This window comes from Ascidiella aspersa, chromosome 6, assembly GCF_963924565.1.
Source record: "Ascidiella aspersa chromosome 6, kaAscAspe10.2, whole genome shotgun sequence".
In the NCBI taxonomy this organism is placed as follows: domain Eukaryota; kingdom Metazoa; phylum Chordata; class Ascidiacea; order Phlebobranchia; family Ascidiidae; genus Ascidiella; species Ascidiella aspersa.
The window spans coordinates 2,819,479-2,828,527 of record NC_139452.1 but is presented as its reverse complement, the minus strand read 5'-3'; the positions used below and the strand labels follow the sequence as shown (position 1 = coordinate 2,828,527).

Below are 9,049 nucleotides of genomic sequence, written 5' to 3'. Positions count from 1 at the left end.
AACTATTTCCAAATGCTTTTAAATATAACTGTAAATTGATTTTATTTTGATTCACACAAAAAAATATGGGTAACAACATTTGTTTTTACTTAAAATGTCATTGTGCACAAGTCTGCATTTCATGCCACAAAATCTTGGGTTTGCAGAATCAAACTTTTAGGTGTGCAATTATGTTTTTGTACACATTAGGATCGAAATCCCACCCCTAATAAGCATTTTTTTGACATTTAAGTGCACAATATGCCAATTTAAGTCGTGTGTGCATCTGCCCCAGAATGCAGTCTGGCTTGTGCAGAAAAACTTTAGGAATACTTCTTTGTGCTTCAAACAAATAGTATCACTTGAGTCGTTAGTGCTCTTTAAATACAAGCGTATAATTTAAATATTATGCTGTCAAAGCAACATTAGTAAGTCACACCAAACAGGTTTCTGTTTGAATATTCACAAGTCAAATAAAAGGTTTGCATTGTTGTAACTAAAAATACATTTATGGAGAAAGTACAGGGGTTTAATTCAACCTACATAACATAATCTTAAATATTTACTTTCTTTGTTTAAATATTTTAAAGCCCACAAACTCGATTTAGGACAAATATTTATCGCCAGTCGTCCCTATTTCTTGTTTTAAGTCTTCTTTACAATTCCATTGATGATTCGTAAGTGTCTCATTCAAAAACATTGATTACCAATTCAAATGTAGGTACCTCTTTGCAATGTTGTTTGTAATTTAGGCAGCAATTTGCTGAGCGACGCCATTTACATTATAACAGCAGTTAACAGCAAAAGTTTACAAACAAGTTGGCATTTTGTTTTTGGGATGTCTTTTTTAAGTATTTGCCACAAGGTGATGTACTTGAGCTTTTAAGAAATTAAAAAGGGTAATCGGTCAAGAAAATCGCTTTTGCGAAGTTTACAATTACAAAGGATATCGTACAAAGTCCAAAGGTTCAACTTGCAATAAACCAATGGTAAATATACACTAATGTAAATAAACCGCGGCGTTAATCAACATTATGTTCTTCCTTATTTTTCGTGGTAAATCTCCCGGATGTAACCGTATGTGAATGGGCTCGCCTCTAAAGAAACCATTCTTGAGATGTAATGTTTGTTATGAACTTGCTGGAATAAGCTTTTTTGGTGTAGCTTTTACTTTTTACCATCTCTTGGTCCTGATCCTGATATATTTATCATTAAAGCATAAAAAACATGCATCCTGATTTCTATTTTTGGCCCCACAATAACGTTAAAGGTAGTGTACTACAACTTACGTGTTGCATCGTTATTCAAGATGGCTGCATTTCTGTGCAAGTCAGTTTGCACAAAGTATGTTTTTTTGTAGTTTTATTAGTTTTTTTACTATTTAGGAGAGTTTTTACGTGATTAGAAACTGTAAAATTGAATGGAGTATGAAAACTGTCACTATTCAGACAATTTGCTATGCTATAAATATTTGCTGCTGTTTTAAAGAACAAATTGGTAATGTATTGTATTTGAGATTTTGTAACAAATTAATTACATATGGATTTGATAAATTTGACGCTTCTTTTTTGTACAAAGTTGTACAAATCATTCTCATATTTATCTAAGTAAAAATCATTCTTGAATATAACATATTAAACATTACTCATACAGCATATTTTTTTCCAGAGTTTAGAGTAACAACCAATTTGACTAACTATGGCTTTTTTTGAAGTAATAACACAGTATATTTTATTATTATTCGCGATTACACCAGTAAAATGCATCACCACAACAAAATAATCAAAAGATGCTATCTGATTTTTTTAACAAAACTTCTCAAACAAGGCCAAAACTATTCTAAAATTTCCAAATGTTGTTTTTCAAGACATGGTACCTTCTGTGACAAACATTAAATTCTTTTCAAAGGACAGATTTTATTTATTTAGGAGTAGTTGGGCTTTTTGTTAAAGATGAGGTTTGCTAAAAAAAGTATTGATCTGTTCTTTTTTTGGTAATCTGAAAATCTCATTATGTGAAATAATGTTTTTACTGATGTTATAATCTATATTAAATCCATGTTAATGTTACTAATTGTCTTGTGTTGTTTAGCAATTCTCGAAAAGTTTATCTCTTGAATCTCTGATATGTTTACTCAGATTAAAAATTATTATTTTGCAACTGGTTAAATTAGTATTATGCGAGTGTGGTAATGATGGGTCAAACTTACCAAATTGATGTGTACCTTTATTATACATTTCCTTGTATGATTTAGCTATTTTAGAATGTACTAAATTTTAGCATGACTGAAAAGCCTTACTGATGATTTTTACCATTTTCTGTCAGCACCAGTCCCTAAAATGACAAGCTTACCTCTTCCTGTGTTAGACACTCATGCAAATTTGCTGACATTAAAATGCGTTGATAACCAAGCCCACATCTATGAAGTAAACTTTGTAAACTCAAATGGAGGCCAAAGCAATTCCCAAGTACAAAACGTAGTAACTGACCAAGGTGAACAAAGTCCTAACAGCATAGCCCTGCCAACCAACAGTGCCCAATCCAATTCAGAATTGCCAATGACAATTTCGGCAGAAATTGAGCCGGATTCGAATATTTGCAGCAGTCCAGAATCTGGCTTTGGCAGTGAGCACCCGTCTAGCCCACGGGCGGCTAGCCAGCCTATGGCGGAAACAGTCTTACCTGAAATCGTTAGTGAATACACGTCCAGTCCTCAAACTGTAGATACAAAGCCAATCGTTGATACAACCGCCAAACAATGTCTACCTCAAATCATTAGCGTTACTAGCCTTGCAATCGCAGAAGAAGCGTCAGACGATTTGGTGGTCTCGAAAATAGAGAGTGAGGTCAAGTGTAAAGACGAACCGCCGGTCGCTAATGAAAGCCCGAAACTCGCACCTTTCGCACGTTATCTTCAAGTCAAATATAACGAACGCGATCGAAAAAGTTCGCTAAGGCTTAAGCTGGAAGGCAGCGCCAAAACAGTAACAAAGGGCAATTTTGTTGAACATGCGCCAAATGCTGAAAGCCAAACAAAGATCCTGTCACGTTTAAAAGGCTGCGGCAACACGGACCGGCATGTTTTGTTCGGTCTACCGGCCCTGACTTGCTGCCGCCATATGGCAACAAAACTTACCGGCTACCCTGGTGAAAACACAACCGCAGAAGACGCCGACTTTAAGGCTTTAATAGACGAAAACGATGGACACTGTAGTGTTAAAAACACGACTGTTGAAACTACGCAAAGTAAATCGCCAAAGTTGTCGCAACGAAGTCACAAAAGCCCAAAGATTGGTTTAGAAACACGTCCTCTTACGAAGTTACACATCTCGACAGTTAGCGTTCCGTCGGTTACACCACCGTCTCCACCTAAAAAAGCTGCCAAGAACACAGAAAAACATTTATCAAATGCCGGAAAAACATCTTCTGAAGACATTTTTAAAGTACCCTGCGCTGCTAAGAGAAAATCCAGCGAAAAAACAGCGACGCAAGCTTTGCAAGCCAAGGTGTCCGACCCAAAACGCAGCAAAATCGAAAGGTTAAAGCAGATTTTACGCAAAAAGGAAGAAGACTTGGAAAAAGTCAGACGCAGCTGCGGATTTATCAGTTAAAACGCCGACCTAATATCCTGCTAACGTTTTTATATTTTTCATATTGTGTTGCTTTTTTATTTTAAGTTTACAAACTTTTTAAAAAAATAGTTTTTTCATTCTTCAGTTGGCAGTAAATGAGGAAGGCCCAAACTTTTTAGACAGAAATTGTTTTGAAATATCCGCTTTACCTAGCTGTGTTGTCATCAACCACACTTCTATCTACAAATTACCGTAACGTGTGCAATGTTATTTCAATCACTCATTTCGTGATTTGCACATATTTCATAAGTGCTGGAATTCACTTTTGTTTTAAGCAGGCTTCATACGAAGATTCACAAGCGTTCTGTAAGTATAAATTTCAACCACTGCATACCACATTTCTTGTGAAATAAATCAAGATAGATTGACAGCAAGACGTAGTAAGGCCAAATGCACAAATTTAGTTAGTTATTGAAAAGCTCAAGTTCAATTAAACTCTTTCGCAAATTACTCTGGTCTGTTTCTTTTATAAAAGAATGATACTCAACCGAAGTCATTGTTTACTAGACCGTTGTAAACTAAATGTTACAGAAATTGGAGTACAATCACGACTCTTTGTTTTGCCCTGTAGGCTAGCGGTCTCTTAAGTTTATAGAAAAAATGCCGGATTCAGTAATGCAGTGTACATAAACACTAGGAAAAGACAGTTTTATCAAGATTAAATATCAACATAAGTTAGCAGATCGGCTTCGATTTCCGAAAATAATTTCGAGGAGTGTTGCAGTTATAGAAAGTGACTTTCTCCCAACATTCATTTATAACAAACAAGATTTACAATGATCAGGCTAAAACGTGAAGTTTTTAAACATTTGTCATTACACGTTAGCCGATATATTCTCAAACACTTAACAAAATCAGTGTTATCAGGCTAAAAACTACCACTCTTTATATATGGTCATAAATCGCTTTATTGGCGAAATGTTTTTCCTCTTTCGAATTTTATATCCATTTTATTTATTTTCTATTAGCATAGGTTAAACTGTTAGTTCACATATGTTTTCAGTGCTTTCGCTAATAAGGTATTAACCAAAGAAATAAAACCTCACAGTCAAATTGGAATAAATTATTATATTTATAGCGCACCTAGTGGCTATTATGTGAAGTTGGATTTTTTTTCGGCACGTGAAGTTCTTTTCAGAATTAGATTTGCAAAATGGTAAGTTAAAAGTATTTAGCGTTTTATTTGGCTTTAAACTGTAAATAACAAATCGTTTGTTGTTAGGTGGCGAAGTAAAGCATTGGTGTTTAATTTTTCAAGTCTAAAAATTTATATATTACCGTTAAAGGTGGTTAGTGTTTCAAATTGCGAAAACTGTAAACTAAACGTTTTTATTTGAGTATCTAGATTAAGCGTAGAGTCAGTTATAACACAAAATAGTGTTTCAATAAATATTAAGTAAATGCAGAAGTTTTACTTTAGGTTCATATAAGATTGTATTTCCAAAAGTTGGAAAATTTTCATGTGAATAATGGCAGCTAGTCTTCTGTAATCCCGTGTGGAAAGTATGGAAGCTCACAACGAGAGCTTGTGGGCTTGTGAGATGTACTTTTCACCTTTACTATAACAAATTAGTCATTTTTTACCCACAAGATCTTGTTGATGCTTGCCATACTTTCCAGACTATAAACAACACTTGCCCAAATCCAAATTATCCTTATGGTTAAATAAGACAAAAGAAAAGCGAAAAAATGGAATCCAATTAACTCTAGCTTTGCAAGCAAATTAACCACTTTGTATGAACATCAGGGCTGTAAGACGCCAAAATTTATATATCAGAGCCTAAAAGACTTGCAAAAACTTTTTATGTATATGTTCTTTAGCCGCCCAAGCAACAGCCCAAAGGGGGTAAGACTTCACAGAAGGCCAAGCCAACTTCTGGTGGAAAGGCCAAGAAGAAGAAGTGGTCCAAGGGAAAAGTTCGCGACAAGCTTAACAATCTGATCCTCTTTGATGCAGCCACTTACGACAAGTTGTACAAGGAGGTGAGAGAGGTTTCGCTAAGTGTCTTTTTTTCAGTATCTTCAGTTGCTATTGACAAAACAAAATATAGTAAATTTTTATTTACTTTATTTTTTTTCTGGAAAAAAAAATAACAGTTTATAACTGTATTTATCAGTGTCACATGCATTACGGAAATCAGGTTGCCACTGTTTAACGACAAATTGTATTCCAATCTTTGACAAGTTAGTGATTTCTACTTGACCTGATAGTTGTGAGAAATCTTGACAAGATTTCATTATAATTTGCCTTTAAACAGTGCCACCTGATTTCTCAATTGGAAAATAGTCAAATATGGCTATCAACTAAGACATGCATTTTTGTAGTGTTTGAAATTTTCTTTTTTTCAATTGCCGTTAGGTTCCAAACTACAAACTCATCACCCCAGCTGTTGTGTCCGAGAGACTAAAGGTTTCCGGGTCTCTTGCGCGAAAGGCGCTCATCGAGCTCCGCAACAAAGGTATGTTACCAGTTTTGAAGAATTGCATGCTGCATAAGTTTTATGACAACCTTTTTTTTTAGCCTTATAATAACCATTGTAGCCTTTATTTGTAATACAGGATGCAAATAAAGAGTAGGTAATGATAATTTACGAATTGGATGGGGGAACTTCCTTAAATTTGAAATTAAATTCTAAATTGCTCATGCCAGGTTGCACCAAAGTCTTTAACTCTTGAATGTCTTTGAATTAATTTGGGTATTGAAAAATCTTAAGTTATTTGAATTAACACTTTGTTTGTTTGACAGGTCTTGTCAAGCAAGTTATCAAACACAGCTCACAGGTGGGTGTTTGTTTATATTATTAAGACGTGCATCAGTGTTTCTCAACCCTTGGGTGCAACTCAAAATTTAATCATTGTTTGATTTGGTTTGGTTGCCAACTGTAGTAAAATGGTTGAGTTATTTGATGTCTTGTAGAAGTAATGCAAAGACAGGCTTTAAATTAGTGAAATTAAAACATATTAATGTTAGTTTTCTTTGAAAGCTTTGTATGTGTATTAACAACAGAATCTGGCCCTCCAACAGAACACATAATGCCGACGATAAAAGTTCTAAAATTTATTAATAAAAGCTTGAGAAGCGCACCGCTCCGAACAAAAATCAGTCAGCAAGGTCCAAAACTTTAATACAAATATGCATTTTGCCATATAAATGGCATAATGGCATTCATAAGGCGAAATGCATATTTGTATTAAAGTTTTAGACCTTGCTGACTGATTTTTGTTCGGAGCGGTGCGCTTAAGCTTTTATTAGTTTTCTTTGTCTTTCACTTTAAAATGAATTGGGTTGCCAAAATCTTCGCTGTTATACTTACGATTAATGTTTGGGTCGCACGAAAAAGGGTTGAGAAACACTGTTGTACAAGATTACTTTCGACTGCAAATACAGCAAGTTATTGTTCCAAACAATAATTTCATGTATCAAAATCATTTAACCTTTAGTCATTGTGTTGTTTTTTTCTTGGCAATCAAGTGGGAAAAACTTAAACAAAGTTTTTTAAGTTTGTTGTAGGTTCAACCTTGTCTGTTGAATAAATAAATTTTTTTTTTTTAACTTAATAGACTGAATTTTGTATCTAATACTGTGTTACTACCAGTCTCAACGTCTAACATTTAAATGGCTAAAATCCATTCTATATTCACCAATGTGCAAATCTGTTTTTTTGTGTAATGCGTCACGCTAAATCTAAACTAATGTTTTTTGTCGCCCTTTCTTGAAGTTTAAGTTTAATTGCACATTTGCACACCACTCAATGTAATACCAAGTTATATTATGACGTAACTTGTAAAGTAAAAATGTTTTTCAAACAAAAGTCTCCCAGACATCTCTGGCATTTTAAAGCTTGGCAAAATAATACTGTTTGTGCTTTTCAAACCGATTCATAACTTGTACTGTGTATTTGAGATCTTCTCTGACCAGGCCATCAACAACATTTATGTTTCTCATACAGCCTGCCGCAAAAACTAAGTTCGCATCCCTATATATTTGTAAACTTTTTCTTTGCAGGTCATCTACACCAGAGCAACAACGGCTGAGGCATGATTGAGCGAAAATAAACAATAAACCAAATTCTAATTTGTCTTGTGAAACCTAGTCCAGTTCAGTCTTGCAAATGTTTTATTACAATCCAGAGACAGGAAATTAAGATTAATTTGTACTAATAATTCCGCGTTTAGTTTTGTATTTAACTAAAAACAAACTTAGTTGGTCGGTGTTAGTTTTTAGGAAATGTCAAAAGCTTTGGTATTTTAAAAGTTAAAAACTAACTTAAAGATGACGTAACCAAGCAGGTAATACGTAAATTTGTCTTGAATAACATTGGCCATTTAACTAATGCGTTTGGCGCTAATGCCTCGAGGTTTAGTGAGTTCAGTCGAAAGTGCAATAAAGAGAAATTTAGTAACCACAAAACTTTGTAAATGTAAGCGGTAATATCAAAATGGTTTGTGTTTCACAGTATTGACAGAAGATTGACAATGTCAGTCCACTTTGCAGAGGCGCTAAATACCAGAAACTGTTTTAATTAGAGAGATATACCGAAACGGATTTTATGAACAGCTATTGTGCTTATCACCAGGCCCGAATTTGTGCCTCATTACTATGTTCGAAGCTGATGTGGGTTAGACGCCCTGGTTTCTTTAATATTGACGAATGCATATCATGATAATGACCAATTAGTGGTAAAATATTAATTTTCGTACCGTACCAAAACGCGAAAATTTCAGGAATTACGTTACTCTGGTACGCCACAAAACACACAACCTTAAAAAAAACGGGTTGATAGGTTGATGTCGTGCAATAATTATAGCGGAACGCCGCTCTAAACTGTCCTGACCTAAACCACTGAAAAGGACCCAAACGAATCTTTAGTTTAGTTTTGAGTTAGGAACCTAGATTTACTAAGTATTGAGCAAAATACGCCATTTTAATGGCACTTTTTAGAATTTTTCACACTTTTACATATTGATGTGTACTATAACGTTAAAAAGTTTTCTGAAAAACACGATTTCGCAATGTAGCCCAACCAGTCGACTGAAAACAAAAATAAACAAACAGTGTTTAATTCGTATATTTTCATAACATTTTACTAATTATTGAATGTGTAAGCTTGTATTTTACTTTAACTAGCACCGCATTTAATGTTTTTTTTGGCCCAAAATTTTTTAGGCATACGAAATTACAAATGCGACTGCTAGAGACTACAGACGGGAAATTTAAAATGGAAACAAAACAATCTTATCAAGAAAAAAAAAAACAAATTGTTAAATGCAATGTTAAATGATTTATTTGTTGCGTTGTTCTTTGTAAAATGCTTTGTGTTTAAATTTGTGGTTTGAATTTCGTTGAACAAGTTTATTCGTATGTATAGGCTTATATAGTGCGCTACCAAGTCAAATACCAAGCGTTACCTTCTATACGGAATTATATATGGTGAAAA

General features: G+C 34.2%; 1 protein-coding gene across 1 annotated transcript; it reads left to right on the top strand.

Moving 5' to 3' along the window:
* The first annotated feature begins 1,120 nt into the window (after positions 1-1,120).
* Positions 1,121-7,686, top strand: LOC146139153 (uncharacterized). Its single transcript, XM_083391324.1, has 5 exons — positions 1,121-3,378; positions 5,446-5,594; positions 5,971-6,070; positions 6,358-6,392; positions 7,618-7,686. The coding sequence occupies exons 1-5, from the start codon at positions 2,319-2,321 to the stop codon at positions 7,651-7,653; spliced, it is 1,380 nt and encodes a 459-aa protein (XP_083247450.1). The 5' UTR covers positions 1,121-2,318; the 3' UTR covers positions 7,654-7,686.
* The last annotated feature ends 1,363 nt before the right edge of the window (positions 7,687-9,049 follow it).

Excerpts from the sequence above, each read along its gene's own strand:
- LOC146139153 (XM_083391324.1), top strand. The coding sequence starts at position 2,319 with ATGACAAGCTTACCTCTTCCTGTGTTAGACACTCATGCAAATTTGCTG. Across the intron at positions 3,379-5,445 it reads TGCCAAGAACACAGAAAAAC|AGCCCAAAGGGGGTAAGACT; the intron begins ATTTATCAAATG and ends CGCCCAAGCAAC. Across the intron at positions 6,071-6,357 it reads CATCGAGCTCCGCAACAAAG|GTCTTGTCAAGCAAGTTATC; the intron begins GTATGTTACCAG and ends TTTGTTTGACAG.